The sequence below is a fragment of the Anolis sagrei genome, chromosome 2 (assembly GCF_037176765.1).
Source record: "Anolis sagrei isolate rAnoSag1 chromosome 2, rAnoSag1.mat, whole genome shotgun sequence".
Lineage (NCBI taxonomy): Eukaryota > Metazoa > Chordata > Lepidosauria > Squamata > Dactyloidae > Anolis > Anolis sagrei.
In genome coordinates, this window is record NC_090022.1 from 23,026,834 (window position 1) to 23,051,174 (window position 24,341).

Sequence of the window (24,341 nt, forward strand, 5' to 3'; positions counted from 1 at the left end):
TAACTTGGGGACTGCTTGTATATTTATTTTAATTACGAGGGGTATTTTTTAAGTAAGGTCCGTTTTGTTGTAGACACTAGTAGTTTGCGTGCATACCGCAACGAGCGCGTGCGTCGTGTACTGGCATGTCTCGGGAACAACTGTGCTCAGTTTCCGCTCTGTAGCTAACCTGTACGGTTCTGTTCTGTGCTTTAAAAATGTTTAAGACTATCAACTCACCCGCCGCATGTGAGGTTCGCTCAGTGATACGGTTTTTGTCAGCAAGGAACCTGCCTGCTGCAGAAATTCATCGACAGATTTGTGAAGTGTACGGTGAGACTGTTATGAGTGAAAGCAAAGTGTGTAAATGGGTACGACAATTCAAAGATGGCCGTGACAACGTCCATGATGAGGACCGCTCCGGTCGCCCTTCTTTGATTACAGACGATTTGGTGGCTTCAGCAGGCGGCAAGTTTTTATGAAGAGGGTATTTTAAAATTGGTTCAGAGGTATGATAAGTGTTTGAACAAACTTGGCAACTATGTTGAAAAATAGAGTGAAGTATGTACTTTCTGAAAATAAATTTACTTTTTTGAAATAAACTTTCATTGTGTACTTATGTTCAAACGGACCTTACTTAAAAAATACCCCTCGTATATAGTGTTTTATCTGTGTATTTTGACTATGTTGTACCTTCCTTCGAGCCATGCGGAAAGGTGGGGAACAAATAACATATTGTTGTTGCTGCTGCTGTTGTTGTTATTATTATTATTTGAAACACAACAAGATGAGTCCACAGCAGACACTCTGCTGGCTGTTGTACTGGATCACACGTTGGACACTTCCCACAACAGGCCTATTATTATTATTATTATTATTATTATTATTACTATTATTATTATTTGGATTGCAACTTTGAGAAAGCGTCTTAGCTGGATGTTCTCTTTCCACAGTTTGGACCTGTCCACAAGGACCCCCACATCCCAGGTCAAGGCTCAATGGTCCAGTTATAGCATCTCAGCGGCTGGTACTGAATTGGTTCAAGAGACCTATGTTCTTAAGATACTTTTTTTACCAGGTTGGAGAACTGCATTGTTCTCCACATACTGCTAGACTGCAAATCCAAAAGCCTTAGCCAGCACAGTCATTAGTCAGGGATGATTAAATGCAATACAGCAACATCTTAGCCAGACGTCCCCTTGGATATTGAGTATCAAAATGGTGATAAATACACCTCATAGTTCCCCTCTCCCTCATCACCTTGGATCCATGTAGATGAAAGGTAGAATATAAAGAAAATCATGACGTAACCATCATGTTTTTAAAAAGCACGTTGTGTTCCTATTTAATTTTTTTGTTCTTTTTATACAATTGGCAAATAAATCCAATCACTGTAAAAAGGGGTGGGAACAAAAAATCCCTGAAAGATAAAGCCACGACCCTCTTACAAAGGTACCCTCCCCCAAGTCCTGCATGCTACCAAGTCACGGGAAAGACTGTTGTTTTAAAGCTAGGCCGACAACTCCGGAGTCATCGGCTGAGCTTGGCCTTGGCTGCATGCCGCCTGGCGATGCCCAAGCGCAAGGGCAAAGGGTCTGCCGGATGGTTTGGCTGCGCGAGGCGCGGGATCCGGGCCTCAGTCTGCTTTCGTACCAGCGACTCCAGGAGTTCTGTCTGGCGGTTCATGAGTGCAATGATCTGTTCCGTGTCCATGCGATCCCGCTCGCGGTCCTCCAGATCCGCCTTGGCATATTCTCCGAGAGCTGTCAGGATCCGGTCAGTGGCCATTTCGACCCGCCTATCAGCCGCTTGAGTAATTTCCAGGGCCATGTCTTGCCTGTTTCTCCTCTTCCGCTTCCGGATGTTGTCCAGGCGCTCCGCGGCAAAAGACCTTGCAGGGGGAGGTATGGGGCTGGGGGAGGGAGAGACAGCCCCATCTGAGGAAAAATAGCAAGACCAAAAATAAGATTCAGGCTACCACCATCATAGAATAATAGGCAATAATAATAATAACAACAACAACAACTTTATTCTTATACCCCGCCACCATCTCCCTGAAGGGACTCAGGGCAGCTTACATATGGGACAGAATGTCCACAAATCATAGAAGCAAAAATAGTCCATAAAACAAAAACACATTAATATACAAGTATCATAAAATACAACACCCCAGATAAAAACACATTAAAACATAACAATATAAAACTAATTGCAATGGAGCTCCATCAGACAATGAACAGGATTACTAAAATGGGCACTTATATGGCTGTGTGGAAGGGCCCTCACTTCTACATTGCCACATAATCCAGTTCAAAGTAGAAAATCTGGATTTTATACAGCTGTGTAGAAAGGACCATAGTTAAAATACGCAGGTAGGAAAACAAAGCGCTTTAAATGGAAACTGGTGAGTGTAAGACCTCTTTTGCACAGCTGTATAAAATCACACAATATCTGTTTTGAACTGGATTATATGGCAGTGTGGACTCAGATAATCCAGTTCAAAGCAGATATTGTGGGTTATCTGACTTGATATTCAGGGCAGTATATTCAGTAGATATTCATTAGAGAGAATCCCACAGGACAGGCCTCTTCAACCTATGGCCCTCGAGGTGCTTTGGATTTCAGTTCCCAGAATTCCTGACCTTTGAACAAGCTGGATAGGGCCTCTGGGAGTTGGAGACCCAACAGGTTGAAGAGGCCTGTCATAGGCCATCTAGCCAAACCACCATCAAACCTGGAATTTGCATGTTAAGAAGAGTAGCCATGCTGGCTGAAGCATTCTGAGAACTGCAGTTCAAAAAGCTTGTTTTTCCAGCTATGTACACATATAAATCCTTAAGTTGCACTTACAACAGAAAAGACAAAATGAAGCATGTACGTGTCTAACTTGGGTCCTCTGGTGGCACAGGATGTTAAACCTCTGAGCTGCTGAACTCGCTGACAAAAAGGTTAGCGGATCAAATCCGGGGAGCGGGGTGAGCTCCCGTTGTTAGCCCCAGCTTTTGCCAACCTAGCAGTTCGAAAACACGCAATTTTGAGTAGATCAATAAGTACTGCTTCTGCGGGAAGGTAACGGTACTCCATGCAGTCATGCTGGCTACATGACCTTGGAGGTGTCTACGGCCAACGCCGGCTCTTCAGTTTGGAAATTGAGATGAGCACAAACCCCCAGAGTTGGACAAGACTAGACTTAATGTCCAAGTGAAACATTTACCTTTTCAGGTGTCTAACTTGTTTCATTTCAAGAATCAAATTGCAAACTCAAGAGCACAGAAAAGTCATATTTTGGGACTACAACTTTTGGTCCACACTCTCGTTACATCTAGGATAGACTACTGCAACGCACTCTACATGGGGTTGCCTTTGAAGACTGTTCAGAGACGTCTCGGGGAAGACTTTCTCTCAGTTCCATCACATTCACAAACATGGTATGTGAGGGCACACAAGAAAAATTCTATGTGTTGTCGAAGGCTTTCATGGCTGGAATCTCATCCTCAGGGGTGGTGAGGTCTGTTGGAAACTAGGAAACTTGGGTTTATATATCTGTGGAATGTCCAGGATGGGAAAAAGAACCCTTGTCTGGGTTGTTGTGGGTTTTCCAGGCTGTATGGCCATGTTCCAGAAGCATTTTCTCCTGACATTTTGCCCACATCTATGGCAGGCATCCTCAGAGGTTGTGAGCTCTGTTGGAAATGAGGCAAGTGAGATTTATATATATGTGAAATGTCCAGGCTGGGAGAAAGAACTCTTGTCTGCTTGAGGCAAGTGTGAATGTTGCAGTTGGCTACCTTGATTAGCATTTAATTTAATTAGCATTCAATGTCAGACTACACAGAAAGCCACTGAAATACACAAGCATGTGGACAATTTCAACAGAAAGGAGGAAACCAGGAAATGAACAAAATCTGGCTAGCAGTATAAAAACCCTCTAAAATCAGGAGTGTAAATAAAGAGCAACACTCAAAAAACAGGGGAATTCTAGACAAGAATCAATCAGAGCCAGCTAATACCCCCCCCCCAAACAAGGATTCTCCAGGCAGCAATCAGCCAGGCTTTGAAGCTACAAGGTCATTTGATGCTAATCAAGGTGGCCAATTGCAACATTCACACTTGCCTCAAGCAGACAAGAGTTCTTTCTCCCACCTTGGCCATTCCACAGATATATAAACCTCACTTGCCTGCCTTCAAGTAAAGCACCACAGAAATGCAATTTCCTTGAATGCAGAATGGAAATTGCTCTAAATGCAAAAAGTGGGATGTGTTCTTACCTGGTGTTGAGGCAGAGCTGCTCGGTTTATCACAGGGAACAGATGGCAGTAGAAGAACCGGGCTGTTGACTTCTGTCATTTGAGGAGGAAAAAGACAATGGGTGTTTATTCAAAGCAGGAAACAAAACTCTAAAGCAGAATTCCTGAATATTGGTTGTATTGGCTGGGACTTTTGGGAGGTACAGGCTAAAACTTCGGAAGAACCAAAGGTTGAGAACAGACTAAATTAGATACAAATAATCCTACTGGTTTATCATGGCATAAGACACTCATACAGAATGAAGTAAGATAATGGGGCCAATATGCATATAGGCAGAATAAGAATTAAATTCAGTGGAAAATACCTACAACATTGCATTTCCAAACAAATGAATGCAGTCCTTGTGTAATGAAGAAGTGACAGAGGCCAAAGAATGGATCCAGCTTGCCCGTCCTGGGATGCACACACTATTTATTTATTTATTTATTTATTTCCTTCATTTCTACCCCGCCCTTCTCCCACTAGGGGACACAGGGCGGATTTACATAAGCACTGTCTTACTCTCTTAATTTCCAACAGTTCAGTGCACACAAATTGTTCCGTGCACATTTCAAAACTGTATAAAAATATTGTATATATTGGGGAAGCAACCTTCTCAAACCTCCTCTATATGATGTTTATCTGTTTGTAATGTATCATTGTATAACCTGAAGTATATGTCTTATTTGGTTTGCAGTTTCCTTATCTCTATATACCTAAAGAAGTGGGAGGGGCTGCAGGTCACATGACTGACTCAGTGACAGTTTAGAATGTCCAGGTTTAAACAGGATGACAGTTAGGGAATGTCAGTTGAGGAATGACTGTGAGAGAAGTGTGTTGGCTTTTTGAATGAGCTTGAGTATAGAAGTGTGACAGAGTGCAGAAACTCATGTTAGGAAGTTAGAAACTGTTGAGGAGTGTGTTTTACTTGAAAGTAAACTCTTATTAAAGAGAGTTGTATTGAGCAACATAGTTTATGAAGAAACTGTTAAAGATTTTAAGTTCAGTACAAACTCTCTGAAACGTTACTGACATTTTTAACCCTTAACAAGAAATGTGCCTGTATCTTCTGGTCTCAAGTGTTTTGCAAAATAAATACTCTTCCTCTACTACTCCCACAATCCCTTACCACTGGCCAGGTTTACAAAAAATAAACTCATGCAATAATAAAATTGCAAAACATACCCAAGGGGCCAAAGGGAGAGCCATATGTAGTCCACGCTCTGATTACATTCCGCATGGACTACTGCAACGTGCTCTACGTGGGGCTGCCTTTGAAGACTGTCCGGAAGTTACAAATGGTCCAGCGGGTGGCAGCCAGGGAGCATACAAGCCCCTGTTACGTCAGCTCCACTGGCTACCAATCTGCTACTGAGCACAATTCAAAGTGCTGGCTTTAGTCTATAAAGCCCTAAACGGTTCTGGCCCAACTTATCTGAACATATCTCCCTCTATGAACCACTGCAGAGTTTAAGATCATGTAGGAAGGCCCTGCTCTCAGGCGCGATTGGCAGAGATGAGAGACAGGGTCTTCTCAGTGGTGGCCCCTCAGCTGTGGAACTCCCCAGGGATATTACATCAGCCCCCTCCTTCCTGACCTTCCACACGAGAGTGAAAACATGGCTTTGTGACCAAGCCTTTAAAGAACTTGTGCAATAGGTAAACTTGGAACAGTGCAGTGACCATTGGAATGGCCCAGATTACAGTTGTGGATTAAGTGTTTAACTCTGAATGTATTGTTTTTAAATGTTTTAATTGTTTTTAATGTACTTTTTAATTCTATTTTGATATTTGTTTAAATGTGCATTGTATTTTAAGGCATCGAATCATTGCCTATATGTAAAGCCGCCTTGAGTCCCCTCCGGGGTGAGAAAGACGGGGTAGAAATATCATAAATAAATATCTATGAACCTTCTGATAAATAAATACCTATGATCGTTCTATGAACAGGCGCGGACTCTAAGATCTTCCGGGGAGGCCCACCTTTCACTCCCACCACCGTCACAAGTATTGTTGGTGGGGATGAGAGAGAGGGCCTTCTTGGTGGTGGCCCCTCGCTTCTGGAATGTCCTTCCAAGGGAAATAAGACAGGCCCCATCCCTCCCCTCCTTTTGTAAGAACTTGAAGACCTGGTGGTTTCAACAAGCCTTTGAGAATTACCAGTTCTAGCCCAGCCCCAAATATTGTTGAATATGGCCTTGAACTTCTTACCTATTACCCTGATCATCCCTCTAATAGTCCCTGGAAATGAGCAGCCACAGACCCGTACCTGCTAATGCTGTTAGCTTGTTATATTATTATTATTATTATTATTATTATTATTATTATTAGTTTATTTGTACCCCGCTAGCATCTCCCAAGGGATTCGATGCGGCTTACAACAGGCCGAAGCCCACACAATACAACAATACAGTACCTAGCAAATAAACAGTTAAGCAAAAACAATAACAATAGCAGTACAACAAGACATTATTAAAACTGAGCCGGCCAGAGTAGGGGTACAGGATTAAAAGTGCTGATGTGTCGGAGGAATATGGGGTTATAATGTAAGTGCGGTGTGCGATGTGCGGTGATCTTGGTTCTGACTAAAGTGCTTCTGGGATTTGGTACTGGGGTTCCTAGTCTGAAAAGGCACATTGGAACAGCCAGGTTTTCAAATTCTTTCTGAAGACTGCCAATGTAGGGGCTTGTCTTATAGCACTGTCCTTAATTCCCGGCCCCCTCATATTTTGAGTTTGCACTAGTCTTGGCCCGGCCTTTTAATTGCTCTGAAGAGGCAGGATTATTTTTAATATACATATGTTATTGTGATAATTTTATGGGTTTTTTGTTTTGTTTTGTCAATTTTGTATTATGCTGTTTACTCTATGTTTTGGTAATATTACTTGGAAACCGCCCTGAGTCCCCCTCGGGGAGCTAGATCTATATATAAATAAAGATTATTATTATTATTATTATTATTATTATTTATTAAATATGTCAATGTGTTTATTACATTAGCATTTTTCCTTATCTAAGTTCATGGTGGTAAACACTGTTTCCGTACCTGTAAAACTACAACAACCCTTGTAAAGGAGGTTAGACTCGGGAGGGAGTGAGCAGCCTGGGAATCCCCAGTGAGCCCCATAGCCAAGTGGGGAATTGAGCCTAGGACTATCCTCATCTATGAGACGGAGGGAGCAGACTCCAGGCTTAAAAGATGATGATTTGTTTTTGCTAGAATCCTGAGACCCACCCAGAGTAACAAGGGGAAGATTGTGGAAGACTGGCAATTAGAATCAGGGTTGTCTAGTGCAAATCCAACACACCAACCCCTGCATCACACTAAATTCTCCAGATTTCCATAGTACCAGATGTTTCAAAAAGATGTACCAGATTTTGAAATCACTTTTTCTCTGCAATTACACACCACTCAGGAATGAAACTCTTGCCACTTGAAAGGGTTTCAAATGATTACTGGTAGATGCCTCTCCCAGGGCATAGGCAGCCTCTGGCCTGAGTCATTCGCAAGATGGAGACCTCACAACATCAGGCGTTTTGTGTTCTGCAGTACAAAACTGAATCTGCAATTGTGATGCAGCATGTGTTTCAATGGCATTTTAGCATTGATCCACCAATGCCAAAGAGCATTAGTCATCAGTACTGACAATTTGAGGAAATAGGATGTTTATGTAAGGGGAAGAAGAGCATAAGGTGACCACACACAAAACGCCTTCTTTTGTGGACCACACACAAAGCGCCATCTTGCAAATGACTGAAACCAGGAGCTGTTTGTGCACTGGGAGGAGCATCTAGCAGTAACCCTTTGAAAGAGTTTCATTCATGGGTAGTTTATGATTGTAAAGATATAGCAATTTCAAATCTGATCCATATTTTTTAAACATACTGTATGTCAAAAAATATAGCTCTTGCTGTTAAGCAGAGGAGCACCTAATTTCCATGCAATAATAACACTAGTGCTACCACCTGGCATCTCCAGGTGGGAAAAGAGAACCATCACTGTGACTGAAAACCAAGCCCTATGAGGAATGGTTTAAGGTGCTGGGTGTGTTTAGCTTGGAGAAGAGACAGTTGAGATGCAACAAGATAGTAATGTTTAAGTACTGTATATACTCGAGAATAAGCCAAGTTTTTTCGGCCCCTTTTAGGATGAAAAGGCCCCCCTCGGCTTATACTCGAGTCAAAGTTATTCATAATATAATATAATGTAATGTAATGTAATGTAATGTAATATATTGTATATACATATAATATGTATAATATTATACTGTAATACAATGTAATACTAATACTAATAATAATATATTATAATTATATATTTTATATTACATGTAATATTACCAATAATATTACAATATAATGGTATAGTACAATATAATAATATATAATACTGATATTGTACTATGCTAATAATATAATATACTGTATGCATATATATCTTGTAAGCCGCTCTGAATCCCCTTCGAGGTGAGAAGAGTGGTATATATATATATATATATATTGTAAATAAATAAATATTATTTTACTCTGTTGTTATTATTGCATTATTTTACTCCATTTATAATTATTATTATTACATTTACATTATTTTACTCTATTATTTTATTACATTTATTATTTTACTGTTTATTATTATTACATGTATTATTTTACTCTGTTATTGTTGTTTTTATTTATTATTTCACTCCATTTATTCTTCTTATTACATTTATTATTTAACTTTATTCTTATTATTACATTTATTATTTTACTCTATTATTGGTAGGATATGTAAGGACATTTACATTAAAGAAGGTTAGAATAATGGTTTAATCAGAGTTGAAAAGTCTTACCTTAAATTACAGTTTTATGTAAATATTCAAAAACATTTAACCTACTGATGGCTCAATTAATGTAATTTTATTGGTATCTATTTTTATTTTAAAATTTACCATTAGCTGCTGCATTTACCACCCTTGGCTTATACTTGAGTCAATATGTTTTCCCAGGTTTTTGTGGTAAAATTAGGTCCTCGGCTTATATTCGAGTTGGCTTATACTCGAGTATATACGGTATTTGAAAGGATGTCACACTGAGGAGGGAGCAAGCTTGTTTACTAGGACACAGAGCAATAGATTCAAATTGCAGGAAAATAAATTCCTTTCACAGAACCCTAGAGTTCAAGGGAACCCTGGTTGAGAAACACTGCTTTAATCACTATACCATATAGGCTGAGACTGGTAAATTTACTTTTTTGGACTACAACTCCCAGTGAGTTGTTCACTTCCATGCTGGCTGGGGGATTCTCAGAGCTGCAATCCAAAATGTAATATTCTCAAGCTCTGCTCCCTCTCAGTCACTCCTCCCAACATGAGAGACAGAATGTACCATATTTACTCAGTATAATGCGTCATCAAATGTAATGCGCACTTCAATTATGCAGGTACACACTGCAAAAAAAGGGATTTGTTCTCGATTGCAATGCACCCAACAGCACAGGCATAGCATGTCAGAAAGGCAGGCAGTATGAATGAAGCCATTTCCTTCAAGCCTTTTCACACAGGTTGGTTTACGTGCGGGAATCTAATCAAATGCTTATCTCAATTTTAGCAATATAAAAAATTGGAAGCCTCCTCTCCATGGTGCACTACGTTAAACCCTTGTGTTGGCAGGACTGCTAACCAAAAGTTTGGCAGTTCAAATCTGGAGTGCGGGGTGAGCTCCCATGTGTCAGCTCCAGCTACCAATGTGGGGACATGAGAGAAGCCTCCCACAGGAGGATAAAACATCCGGGCGTTCCCTGGGCAATGTCCTTGAAGACAGCCAATACTCTCACACCAGAAGCGACTTGCAATTTCTCAAGTCGCTCCTGACACGAACAAAGCAATGTAATTTAGCCAAAAAAGGTGAGCATTAAACTCAAGTAAATATGGTACATTGTAGAGAAGCCAAGAGATTAATACAAAATAAGGCCAGACACAATTTATGCATGCTATTATGTTTGAAACTACTCTAATTGTCCATTCTACAAAATCTTGGGATTTGTGGTTTGACAAAATACGCAGAATTCAGTTACGGAGCTCTTGAACTACTGTACAGAAGCTCTAGAAGAGAATTCCCAATACTTCTGCAAACTACAAATCTCAGGATTCTATAGGTGGAAGCCATGACAATTAAAGCAGGGTCAAAGTGCTATGACGATATAGTAGGGATGCATACACTGAACCAATCTTGGCAGGAAAACCCTGTGATAGGGTTGCTGTATGTTGGAAACGACTTGAAGGCGCACAATAACAACTCCATGGAGTATTAAAATATACCGCTCACCCATGGGTAGTGTGACTGGCATTTCATCAGGGGCTTCTTCCTTGATGCACCGCCCAGGATACCCATCTCCCATACCAGAGGTCTCGCCTGGCGAGTCCATCCCCAGGACCACCACCTCCTGGTCGCCTGGACTGCCTCTCTTAGTCCCATCTCCCACGGCCACTACTTCTTCCTCCGTGGAACACTGAGACGTGGAGTCTGCCATAGACACCCGGTGCTGACTTAAGCCGGCCAGCTTCTCCGGAGGCGGGATGTCAGTGTCATTTTCCAGCAAGTGGTCGAGCCGATCGTAGAAAAGCCAGGCCAGGTGCCCCTTCCCTGGAGAGTTGTTGGCCTTCGCTATCCGATAGTCTCGCCTTAATGTTTTGATTTTCGACCGACATTCCAGTGCCGAGCGCTTGTGGCCTTTCTTAGCCATCTTGTTGGCAACAGCCTGAAAGGTTTCAAGGTTTCGGTGGCTCCTCAGGAGCTCCTGCTGGATCTCCCGCTCCCGCCAGATGACCAGGAGATCAATGACCTCAGGGTAGGTCCACGTGGTGCCTCGGTACTGCCGGTAGGGGGCTATGGTGGCCTCTGGAGTTTCAGTGGCTGCAGCTGGGGAGGGGGAGAGGAGAAAAAGTGAAAGCCCAATTGGAAAAATAACCCCCTACCAGTGCTAAGATAGACTAGGACGTAGCCTGGAAATGTGACTATTTTTTTAGATAGCAATTCTGAGAATCTGCAACCAGCACAAAACTGTGACACAGGTATGGTCATTCCACTCCTATATCTTCTAGTAGATTGATCATTCTTCGTCTTACATCTAGAATCATAGATTTGGAAGAGACTAAAAGGACCATTCAGTCCAACCCCATCATGCAGGAATAAATCAAAGCACTCCTGATAGTTGAAAATCCAGTTTCTGCTTTAACACCTCCACCTCTCAATCTGCATCTAGGAAGATTTCCGCAATTCCTCATTGTGTGTATTTTGACTATCAGAAAATTACTGCAGGAGCATAGGTTTGCAGATTTATAATTACAGCCGGATATGATTGTTTAGAGATTTAATATATTCTCTTTATTTCTCCTTTCCCTCATCCTCCTGAAGTTGACCAGTGAGACATGCTGGAGGACCAAGCTTTCTTTTTACCTGAAAGAACACTTCTAGCTTCCAGAGGATGTTGACCACAAAATCATGCTGAACACCTAGGAATTCCTAGAAATATATTCCCTCAAATAAAAATATAGCAATTGTTTTATTCAGTTTTTCACTTTCACAGGAGGAAAGTGAAAAGTGTTTCACTTTTAGGAAATACGGTGTCTACACCAAGCACAAATGAGCTACATGCAATAACATCCTGTGGAAACTTCCTGGCAGCGCATGGGGTACAGGCCCAAAATTAATTAAAACATCAGCCCTGACCTTGTCTTACTCAACTGTTGAGTATGCCTGTCCCATCTGGCATAAATCTGCTCATGCGAAGCAGGTGAATATAGCACTAAATGTGTCAGAAATATTAAAAATCAACTAGGTAATTTTTGGTTACAAAAATTTGAGTCAAGCACTATAAGAGTTAGTAAGCCTGTTAGAGTTAGTGGGTCAAAGCTAGTGTCGTCCTGAGGAATGTGAGGTAAACCCCTGTGTGAGAGAAGCCTCATGTGAGAAAGCTCCAGTGTGAAGGTTGCTGTGTGTAAAGCTACTATGTATTTGTTTATTTGTGTTATGGAAACATAGTGGATGACATGATTCATTGAAATGTATTTTAATTATGTTTATTCTGTTTTTAATTTTAAACTACATTTTTAGTTTGAATGGAGCCCCCAGTGGCGCAGTGGGTTAAACCCCTGTGCCAGCAGGACTGAAGACCGACAGGTCGTAGGTTCGAATCCGGGAAGAGGCGGATGAGCTCCTTCTATCAGCTCCAGCTCCAGCTCCTCATGCGGGGACATGAGAGAAACCTCCCACAAGGATGATAAAAACATCAAAATCATCCTGACGTCCCCTGGGCAACGTGCTTGCAGACGGCCAATTCTCTCACACCAGAAGTGACTTGCAGTTTCTCAAGTCACTCCTGAAACAACAAAAAAAAAGTTGGATATTGTATGTTGTAAGCCGCCTTGAGTCCCCCGTGGGGTAGAGAAAGGTGGAATATAAATAAGGTAAATAAATAAATAAAAACAGTTCTTGTAAATATTGCAACCATATTATTTTACTACATAGAAAAGCTTCCTATGGTCTTCCATAGGAAGCTTTTCTATGCAGTAAAATAATATGGTAATAAAATTTGAAGAAAATGGCACTCTCTAACTTGACACTTTCCAAAAGTTTTGGGCAAATGCCCCCTTGATCCCCAAGTCACATGGCCAGTGACCAATGGTTAACATCAGTTTGTGTGTTTTTATGTTCTTTTTGTTACTTTGGGCTACTGGTGCTGAGTCACACTGCTGCTAATAAGTTACTCTGCTGTACATTTATGAGGAGGGTCTTTTGTTATTAAGCCCACTCGCCCAACAACATGTAAAATAATCACAGGATGTCTTAAACTTACACATGTTAATAGTGGCATCCCCCCCGATGTAAGACGGGAAGTTGCTGCCAACTGGGAGAGAAATAAGGTTGAACACTGTGAAAACCACCACTATATGGCTATCAGCCTCCTACCAGTAGACTTAAATCAAGGAAATGTTTCATGAGACCCACCACCCCTCCAAATGTTCCTCCAGCAACATCAAGAATATCCCTGTGGGAAGCAAAATCAGGCAATTCCAACTGGATGCCCCTGGAGGCAACTGGTTTGCCCCTGGAGGAAGACCCACGAGGGTCTTCCTCCAGGGGCAAACCAAGAATGGGCAACTTGGAAGTCTCTGAACAGACTCAGAAGGTATTTAGCCGCTTGTACACCTTCTGTTTTTATCAGTTTTATACTAATGTATGCAATGCTTGACATGAAATAAAATAAATAACTTTCACAGGGGTCCTGTGCCCCTAACCAGGGAATATGGAGAGCTGACTGTAATGCTCATTTCTCTTGAAAAAAATATAACACATTTAGGTAAGCAATTATATAGTCTACACACGTTTCAGATAGATGTTTCAAGGTACTGCAGTACTTACAATGAATTCAAATCTCCTTCAATTTCAATTCAGCTATTACCTAGTAAAGTTTCCAAAACAACATATTGCATATAAATCCGTATAGCTATAATCTGAATTCTAGAGGGCATTTATAACACAGTTTGGGCTCCAGGATTTATCAGGATTTCATTGAATCAGTGTTTCAAAAAACAAATATTAGTCGTTACTCCAGGTGTTTTCACCTAGTTTTCACATCATGCAGCAGATAAGAGGTTGGATGCTGCTGACTTTGTAATAAACTGGCAACTTTCTCTTGGGCCTTTCTGCTTTTATGGCCCTGCCACCCTTTATTTATCTTATCTTAGCCAATCAAGTTGCTATACTTACACAGGGCCAAGAATTAGAGGTTAATTAACTCTTGAGTTGGCTCTTTGCCTGGATTTCCTCATATAGCAACTCCTCTATATTTTTCTAACTGTTCAGTCTGTCCAAATTGCCTCCTTATCTTTTGTGGCCTATTTTGCTGGCAGTCGGGGTTTTTTTAGCTTGAACTTTAAAAATATTTTACTGTCCCCTTACTGTTATCATCTACCTTCAAGCTGACCCCAATTTATGGTAACTTACAAGAGGAATTTCTCTGCAAGACTTATTTAATGAAGGGTTACCACTGCTTTCCTCTGAATACAGCCCACAGCTCATTGTATTCTTGGTGCTCTTCTTGGCAAGTAGTAACCAGCTCTGACCCTGCTGAGCTTTGAATAACAGATGGGATTGAGTGCCTTCAAGGTATTTTAGCTATTTTATCCAGACACATATCTATCAGACTTAAGCTGCTTTAAAACCTTAACTCTGACAACACAAGGACTTAGACCAACACTCAAAATTATCACAGTGTAAATAGCGTAAATAGGCCGCACTGGCCCTTCTAATATTTCAGACTTCTGAATACACTATTAATAGGATTTCCTTGGCAAGATTAATTCAGAGTTTATCTCTTTGTAAGGAGAAGAGAGTATGACTTGTGCAAGGTCTGGGTTGCTGTGAATTTTCTGCACTGTATGGCCATGTTCCAAAAGCATTCTCTCCTGATGTTTCACCCACATCTATGGCAGGCATACTCAGAGGTTGTCAGGACTTCTGAGGATGCCCACCATAGATGTGGGGAAACATCAGGAGAGAATGCTTCTGGAACATGGCCATACAGCCTGGGAAATTCACAGCAGCCCAGTGTTTCCAGCCATGAACGCCTTCAACAACACACTATCCAATGTCACTCACTGGTTTCCACAACAGAGCAAAGATTTGAGTCTTGGCCTCCAGCAAAATATTGGGAAGCTGTACCATCTCCTTTCCAAAAAGTACACAATATTGAGATGAACCTTGTCACATCCACCAAGTAAACCGAGAGCAAGACGTTGCTTTTCCCTCCCAGCTACAGAACAGCCAGTTCCAGTTGCCATCCACCCACAATTCCAGAATTATTTAAGCCTCATGCCATACAATGAGATGTTTTCATCCCAGAGTAATCTTTGGTAGCAGATTCCACAAAAAACTAGACCTATACCATACACATTCAATTATCTACAATGCTGTAAACCATGTCCCCAAATTTCAGCCAAATGGTACCTCTGATTTCCTTCACTCCACAAACCATAACCAGTAAATCCCCCTAAAGGTAAAAGGAAAGGTTTCCTCTGACATTACGTCTAATCGTGTCTGACTCTGGGGAGTGGTGCTCATCTCCATTTCTAAGCTGAAGAACCGGTGTTGTCCGTAGACACCTCCAAGGTCATGTGGTCAGCATGACTGCATGGAGCGCAGTTACCTTCCTGCAGGAATATTCATCTATTCACATTTGCATGTTTTCAAACTGTTAAGTTGGCAGAAATTGGGGATAACTCCCCAGATTCGAAACGCCAACCTTTTGGTCAGCGGTTTAACCTGCTGAGCCACCAGGAGGTCAAACTGTAAAATGCCTACAATCTATTATTACCAATTATAAGTCTCTGCCATTATAACATATTGGTTTAAAAAAGCCATGTGACTCTTTGCAACGAATGATGGTGGAAATGGGAAACTCCTTTGGTTATCGCTAGCTGCCTTCATGCTGGGGAAACTGGATTTTTTTCATTTGGAGACCACTGAAAATCACTGGAGTAAAAAAAAATATTTCACAATTCAAGATGTGTGTGTTTTATTTCATTTTAGTTTCTGGCTCTAGGTGTTTCAGGAGTTTTATGCTTTATTTTCCATACAGAGACACTCTTTTGGAAATAAGGCAGGTTCATAGCCTCATAATATACCACAGAAGATACCACACAACTCACAGCGCATTTTTACTCCCATTTGACAATAGTTAATTGCAGCATTAAAGCCAGAAATTGATAACTTGGAGGCCTCCAGCTGTTGGACTGCAGCTTCTAGTGTTCCTCACCAACAAAGGCAATTGGAGAGGAATCATGGGAATTGTAGTCCAGCCATATATGAAGGATCAGAAGTTGCTCGACAGCTAGACCAGCACATAGGAAAGGGAATGGGGAGGAAAAGGAAAAACTTCTGAATGTTCTGTGCTTCCTCAGCCTGATGGCATGACTGCTAGATAAAAAGCCAGAGAGAGGATTCACAGGAAGGCCTTCACTCTCTTTCTCTTTCCAAACAGGGTCCCTCAGCCAAAGAAACCAATAATAAATGCTTGTCGGTTATTACTTTTTCTTTCTTACCTTTTCAGTTTGCAAGCCAATTCAAACAGAAAAGGAGGATAGAAATCTTTCCAGTAAGAGCATAATTAATAAAAGAATTGCCTCTGGGTAATCAGACAAGGAAGCTTTTAAACACACTTGCTCTTTCCTTTGAAGTGCCAACTTGTCTATAGCTTCTTTCACACTGCACAGTCATAGAATCATGGAGTTGGAAGAGACCACAAGGGACTTCCAGTCCAACCCTTAGCAATGCAGGAAAACACAATCAAAGCACCCCCGACAGATGGCCAGCCAGTCTCTGCTTAAAACCTCCAAAGGAGGAGACTAAATCACACTCTGAAGCAGCATATTCCACAGCTCTTACCATCAGGAAGTTCTTCATGATGTCCAGCAACCATTCACTATTAGACACATTTTCCTGCTCAGTAAACACAATCAGCTCTGTCACACTTTGGAGAGGAAGGATTCCCAGGTCAGAAGATATTCCTATTCTTCCTCTATTATTATTATTATTACTAGCCATCCCCTGCCACACGTTGCTGTAGCCCAATCTGTGTATATGTTTTGTGTGTATATGTGTGTGTATATCTCTGTGTGTATATGTTTGTATATATGCATATATGTGTTTGTGTATACATGTGATTTTGCCCATGCATTGTAATGCATTTCGTTTTTTGGTTTTTTTAAGTCTCTTCTGCTGTGTTTTTCAGTGTTTTATGAGTGATGGTCACTCATTGCCCTGATAGGTGTCTTGTGTCCAAATTTGGTGTCATTTCGTCCAATGGTGTTTGAGATGTTAATCCCACAAACTAATATAACATTGGGTTGTTGTAGGTTTTTTTGGGCTATATGGCCATGTTCTAGAGGCATTTTCTCCTGACGTTTCACCTGCATCTATGGCAAGCATCCTCAGAGGCACCTCACTACCTCTGAGGATGTTTGCCATAGATGCAGGTAAAACGTCAAGAGAAAATGCCACTAGAACATGGCCATATAGCCCGAAAAAACCTACAACAACCCAGTGATTCCGGCCATGAAAGTCTTTGACAATACATTAATATTACATTTTTATTTATATAGATGATAATGATGATGATTACCCTACTTTTTCTCTCTAAAAAAAGAAACTAAAAGTGGCTTACAGTAAAACCAATACTATAATAATAATAATAATAATTCTTTATTTATATCCCACTTTTCTCCCTCATGGGCCCCAAAGCAACTAACAACATATTAAAATTCTGTAATTTGTTGTTCATTCGTTCAGTTGCTTCTGAACCAGCCCATGCCAGAGCTCCCTGTCTGCCATCACCACCCCCAGCTCCTTCAAGGTCAAGCCAGTCACTGCAAGGATGTCATCCATTCATCTTGCCCTTGGCTGGCCCCTCTTCCTTAAAATCATGTAAACAACAATCCAAATACATCAACAATAAATATAAAGATATCATAAATTTAAAAAAACAATTTAAAACCTAAAAATATATAACTGTTAAAATAGAATTAAATATTAACAGTATTGAAAATAAACAATTAAAACTCTCTCCACCTTTTCCTTTCAAGTTTAATTGTCTCCTTACCCGACTTGCTTCCGGGTAAGATTTGCCGTTCTCTAGCAGCTTGTTCATTTGCGTTCCATCGCTCTTCCTCTGGCTCAATTTTGCAGATGAGCTCTGGTTCCTCAACACCCAACCCTGTGAAGAAGTGAGCAAAAGACAGACAAGACCACGCTTGTTAAAAAGAGATGGTTCATCCTTGCTTTGTCCTAGGCCTGAGGATATTAATTAGGGGGAAGTGGTATTCTTACCCAGCAAGGTCACCGCTGAATAATTATTCTGCATGATGCCACCCTGGCACAGGTTTCTTTGGTTCAGGCCCAGAAAGGCTCCCAGGTGAAGTCCACCGCTATCTTCTCAAGAACCAGCACCATCCAGAAGAACACGGGAGGCTTGGATTTTCCTGCCACAGCCTTGCCCTAAGAACTGTAACACATGGAGGGAAAGGGAAGCAAGGGAAGCAAAACAATGATTTCATTGGGAGCACATGATACTGTGTCACTATTGAACTTAATTAGATATGATGCACATAATCAGTGTGCAAATGTGACACCACAGAGAACTCTAATGTGCAAAGAAGGCTGGAGAAACTCTGACCCTCTTGAATAAACAGTGGTACTGTTACACACTGTGTCCAATTCTGGGCGTCACAATTTAAGAGAGATGTTGACAAGCTTGAATGTGTCTTGAGAAGGGTGACTACAATGATCAAGGGTCTGGAGAACAAGTCCTATGAGGAGCGGCTTAGCGAGCAGGGCATGTTTAGCCTGAAAAAGAGAAGGCTGAGAGGAGAGATGATGAGGACCATGTATAAATATGTGAGGGGAAGTCATAGGGAGGAGGGAGCAGGCTTGTTTTCTGTTGCACTGGAGACTACGACACGGTGTAGTGGCTTCAAACTACAGGAAAGGGGATTCCACCTGAACATTAGGAGGAATTTGGGAAAGCTATTTTTTTTGACAATTTCCAGAATCTCAATGACCTGTAGTCTTGCACAAAGTAATTTTTTCCAAGCTGTACTGAGAATGATGTTCACTACACTTCGAATTCCAAAGTAGAAAATATGACACAATATAAGTAGAATTGATATCACTAATGATACTTTTAACCCACAAAGGCAGCATTCATGGCTACTGTCATCTTCAAAACAGTCAAGTGAGGCAGGTGAGATTGCCATAGTCTGACTAGCCTAAGATTATAAAGTTTCATGTTTGAGGGTGCATCTACACTTTAGGATTAATGCACTTTGGTGCCACTTTAACTGCAATGGCTGAATCATATGGAATCACAACAGCCTGGTGGTGCAATGGGTTAAACCCTTGTGACGGCAAGATTGAAGACCGACAGGTCGGAGGTTCCAAACCAGGGAGAGCACGGATGAGCTCCCTCTGTCAGCCCCAGCTCCTCATATGGAGACATGAGGGAAGCCTCTCACAGGGATGGTAAAACATTAAAAAACATCCGGATGTCCCCTGGGCAACGTTCTTGCAGACGGCCAATTCTCTCACACCAGTCTCGTTGTAAAACTACGAGAGCTGTAGTTTTACAAGGTCTATCTGCCAAAAGGACTAGGGCCTCATTAATCTACCACATCCACGATTGCCTTGCATTGAGCAGTGTAAGTTACAGTGGTGTCAAACTGCATTAAAACTACAGTGTAGATGCACCACATATGGAAATCCAACATGAGTCTCTCCAGTATGAAGGGAATAGTCTAACCCAGATTAATACAATCTAAGGTTTTCAGTTATTCTATAGACCAGGCCTGGGCAAACTTTGACCCTCCAGGTATATTGGACTTCAATTCCCACATTTCCTAACAGCTGGAGTTGGAGTCCAATACACATGGACAGTCGAAGTTTGCCCATGCCTGCTATAAACCCTGTCACCCCCAAAGCACTGGGGACATTAGGAGCCAACGTATCTGGAGTGTGCCAGATTTCAAGAGAAAGAGGCTTAATCTCCTTTCCACACAAACTCTAATGAACCGCCAATCTAATTTCCTACTCGGGGTGACGAAACTGTTTGCCAGTTAGCCAGCTGCTCACAACACAATCCAGACGAGCTGAGCAAAGGGAGAAATGGTTAAGCCTTAAACCTTTTTAAGCACCACAGGACTTGCTTAATGTCAAAACTCCAGCCATTTCAGAATGTTTTCCTTTTTCTGGTACTGTTCTTAAGTCTTACAAAAACCTGCAAAGCTGGTTTGTCATGAAGTTGGAGGAAAGACAGGGAGGGCTCTACCATTGCATCTCTGGCTTTCTGATAACATCGTTGTCTGTAATTAGTCCCTGTTTCTAGTATGAAAGATGGCTTGAATTAAAACACCGTATCAATAGGATTCCTCAGAATCAACAAGAGGCACTCAAAAGGGCTGTCCTGAGGAGGGAAAGATTCAGAGCACAAAATACAGCAGATTGCATCTGAAGAACAAAGATGTAATAGTACAGCATATCCTATCTATCCACAGGACTTCATGGATATACAAAACCACAGACAGTACTAAGTCTACTGAAACATGAGGACTTCTGATCCTAGGATACCATATGTGACCTTAAAGAAATGTCTACTAAGGCCATGTTTTGTTGGATGTCAAATGAACTGTGGAGACGAGTCCCATGCATGAGGGTCTACTGCAGGTATGGCAAACCTAGGCCCAGGGGATGGATGTGGCCCCTTGGGCTCTTTTTCTCAGGCCCTCTTTTCTCTCACTATCCTATCCTTCCTTCCTCCTCTCTTTTCTTCCTCTTTCCCTTCCTCCCTTCCCTCTCTCTTTCTCCCTCCCTACTTCCTTCCCTTCCACCTTTTCATCCTTCCTTCCCTTTTGTCTTTCATTCTGTCTCTTTCCTCCCTCCCTCCATTCCCTCCCATCCTTCTATTCTTCTCTTCCACCCTTCCACCCTTCCTTCCTTTTTCCTTCTTCCTTTCCTCCTGGTGGATGTTTAGCTGGGAAAAGAGTGAGTTCAGAGGGCACATGAGACCCAAGATTTAAAAGGGTGGCTCATTGAGGAGAAGGAGGAGGAGGAGGAGGAGGAGGAGGAGGAGGAGGAGGAGGAGGAGGAGGAGGAGGAAGGGGGAACCAATTTTCTGCTGCTCTAGAAACCAGGGCACAAGGGAGAAATGGTTTCAAATGGCAGGGAAAGAGATTCAACTGAAAAGATTAGGAAGAATTCCTAGAGAGTGGCATAGGCGGCCTTGGAGTGTGGTGGAGTCCCCTTCTCTGGAGGCGTTTCCACAGAAGCTGTCTATTGGGAGTGCTTTGACTGTGCCTTCCTGCATGGCAGGGAGTTGACTAGATGGCCCTTGGAGGTCTCTTCCAACTGTAGGATTCCAGGATTCTATAACAGGAGTAGGCAAAACAGGATCGAATGGATACACTTTTTCTCTCTCGCCCATCATCTCATCCTGACCAAGACCAACATTTCTGGGATCCAAACATTTTCCATCTTTCGTTCACTTTTTGCTTCCAAAACAGAAGAGGAAGGGGAGGAAAGGGGAGGAAAGGGACTTTGGTAGAACCCTCTCTCTACCCAACCACCCCACTCCACCTGCCATGCGGCCCCCAAGTTAGAAGGTTTGCCCATGCCTGGCCTATTGTAACAACATAGTTTCGAATCCCCTCTAAAATTGTGGAGTTTGTTCCCAAAAACTACCAAATCCACAAAAATTGGGGGGGGGGGTGAGTTCTCGATGGCAATACATTGTTGACTAGGAGTAAAAATTGATCAAAATGTATCAAGTTGCTTTGATATAAGGATTGGAAATTGCTTTTTATAGCAAAAGAATACATATTCGTATCATTTTCTTTCATTTCCTGTAAAATTTGTTCAATCAGAATTGGTACCTCTTGGAAACAAGCTGCACAAATGAAGATGCAGCCAAAAAAACAGAGCTGCAGTCATAACAAATAATAATAGTCATGGAATTTGGTAGTGGTGTGTGGTTTTGTTCCAGACATCTGAAGGTAGCATAGCATTTCTGTTATCTCTGATCAAACAGGCATGCAGGTTTTTGCTTCTTTGGAAACCTGTGAAACCTGTTTGATTAGGCTAAACCAGCCATGGGCAAGCTCCGGCCCTCCAGGTGTTTTGGACTTCAACTCCCACAATTCAACTCCCACATTTTGGGGAAGCTGACCCTATCATACTGACTTTAACTCTCTTGAAACAAGAAAACAAAAATAAAATAAAATAAAATAAAAATAATTTTAAAATGCAAATAAAATATGGAATAGTGGCTTTCTCCAGCCACATTCACACATTACAAAACAGGAACACACAATATATGGAGAAGAGAGTGGAGGTCAGAACTGAGATTTACACTGTAGAATTAAATTCAAAATTTACCCCATTTTTAACTTTTACGGCTCAGTGAAAGCTAAAGACCTTGTAAAACTACCATTCCCATGATTCCATAACAATGAGCCATGGCAGTTAAAACGGTCTCTGTCTGCGTTAATTCTGCAGAACCATTGGCTCCTATAATTTGGCAAAAGTTCCACTGAACTCAGCGAAGCTTGCTTCAGAGTAAACCCAAATGGGACTGAACTGTAAAAGAAGACCTTCAGTCAGAGACAAGTAGAGGTGCAGATGTTCATTTTTCATAACAGAATATGAAGGAAAGGGGAACAGGTTGCACCAATAATCCCACTCACCAACAATCAAATTCTGCTTGCCCTTTCTCCCAAAAGAAAGAGCATATGGGTTCAGACAACCCATCTGGACAGATTTAATCCGGAGTTAAGTAGGAGCAGCTTGGCTACAGACTCCATGCAAGCTGTCCAAGAGAGCAACTCCCACTGAATTCAATGTTGTTTTTCTTTTGAGATGCTCCTAGGATGACACTTTAAACTATGGGTGCATCAATACTGCAGAATTAATGCAGTTTGATATTACTGTAACTCCAATGTCACAATGCTATGAAATCATGGGAATCATGTTTATTTATTTATTTATGACATTTATATGCCGCCCTTCTCATCCTGAAGGGGATTCAGAGTGGTTTACAAGATATATATACATACAATATATTACATTATTAGCATAGTACAATATCAGTGTTATATATTACTATATCATTATCATATATCATTATATTGTAATATTATTAGTAATATTACAAGTAATATAAAATATATAATTATATCATATAATTATTAGTAGTATTATATTGTATTACACTATAATATTATAAATATTATATGTATATATATTATATTATATTATATTATATTATATTATATTATATTATATTATTAGAATAGCACAGGAGACAAGATGGAACTGTCCCCTGGCCCCCTCTCTCTTCACTCTGGCCCAGAGAGATAGTTGGTGCTGTGGAGAGGGGTCTCCAGCTGATGGCATAGGCAGGAGACATGATGGAACTGTCACCTGGCCCCCTCTCTCTTCACTCTGGCCCAGAGCAGTGGTTGGTGCTAGGGGGAGGGGTCCCCAACCGATGACATATGCAGGAGACAAGATGGAACTGTCTCCTGGCCCCCTCTCTCCTCACTCTGGCCCAGAGCAGGAGTTGGTGATGTGGGAAGGGGTCCCCATCTGATGACATATGCAGGAGACTAGATGGAACTGTCTCCTGGCCCCCTCTCTCTTCACTCTGGCACAGAGCAGCGGTTGGTGCTGAGGGGAGGGGTCCTCAACTGATGACATATGCAGGAGACAAGATGGAACTGTCCCCTGGCCCCCTCTCTCTTCACTCTGGCCCAGAGCGGTGGTTGGTGCTGGGGGGGAAGGGTCCCCAACTGATGACATATGCAGGAGACAAGATGGAACTGTCCTCTGGCCCCCTCTCTCTTCACTCTGGCCCAGAGCGGTGGCTGGTGCTGGGGGGAAAGGGTCCCCAACTGATGACATATGCAGGAGACAAGATGGAACTGTTATCTGGCCCCCTCTCTCTTCACTCTGGCCCAGAGCAGGAGTTGGTGCTGGGGGGAGGGGTCCCCATCTGATGACATGCAGGAGACAAGATGGAACTGTCCCCTGGCCCCCTCTCTCTTCACTCTGGCCCAGAGCGGTGGTTGGTGCTGGGGGGAAGGGTCCCCATTTGATGGCATATGCAGGAGACAAGATGGAACTGTCCCCTGGCCCCCTCTCTCTTCACTCTGACCCAGAGCAGGAATTGGTGCTGGGGGAGGGGTCCCCATTTGATGGCATATGCAGGAGACAAGATGGAACTGTCCCCTGGCCCCCTCTCTCTTCTCTCTGGCCCAGAGCGGTGGTTGGTGCTGGGGGGGGAAGGGTCCCCAACTGATGACATATGCAGGAGACAAGATGGAACTGTCTCCTGGCCCCCTCTCTCTTCACTCTGGCCCAGAGCAGGAGCTGGTGCTGGGGGGAGGAGTCCCCATCTGATGACATGCAGGAGACAAGAAGGAACTGTCCCCTGGCCCCCTCTCTCTTCACTCTGGCCCAGAGCGGTGGTTGGTGCTGGGGGGAAGGGTCCC

The 24,341-nt window shown here is 42.1% G+C and overlaps 1 protein-coding gene across 1 annotated transcript in view; it reads right to left on the reverse strand.

The window, feature by feature from the left end:
• Positions 1-1,295: 1,295 nt before the first annotated feature.
• The window catches only part of LOC132765151 (myb/SANT-like DNA-binding domain-containing protein 7), a 28,726-nt gene continuing 5,680 nt past the window's right edge, over positions 1,296-24,341 (reverse strand). The window contains exons 2-6 of the mRNA XM_060759345.2: positions 18,133-18,307; positions 17,906-18,019; positions 10,573-11,166; positions 4,248-4,319; positions 1,296-1,916 (exon numbers count right to left, since the gene is read on the reverse strand). Of these exons, the coding sequence (XP_060615328.2) occupies positions 1,510-1,916; positions 4,248-4,319; positions 10,573-11,166; positions 17,906-18,019; positions 18,133-18,166 (1,221 nt within the window). The 5' untranslated portion in view covers positions 18,167-18,307 and the 3' untranslated portion in view covers positions 1,296-1,509. The remainder of the gene's footprint in view (positions 1,917-4,247; positions 4,320-10,572; positions 11,167-17,905; positions 18,020-18,132; positions 18,308-24,341) is intronic.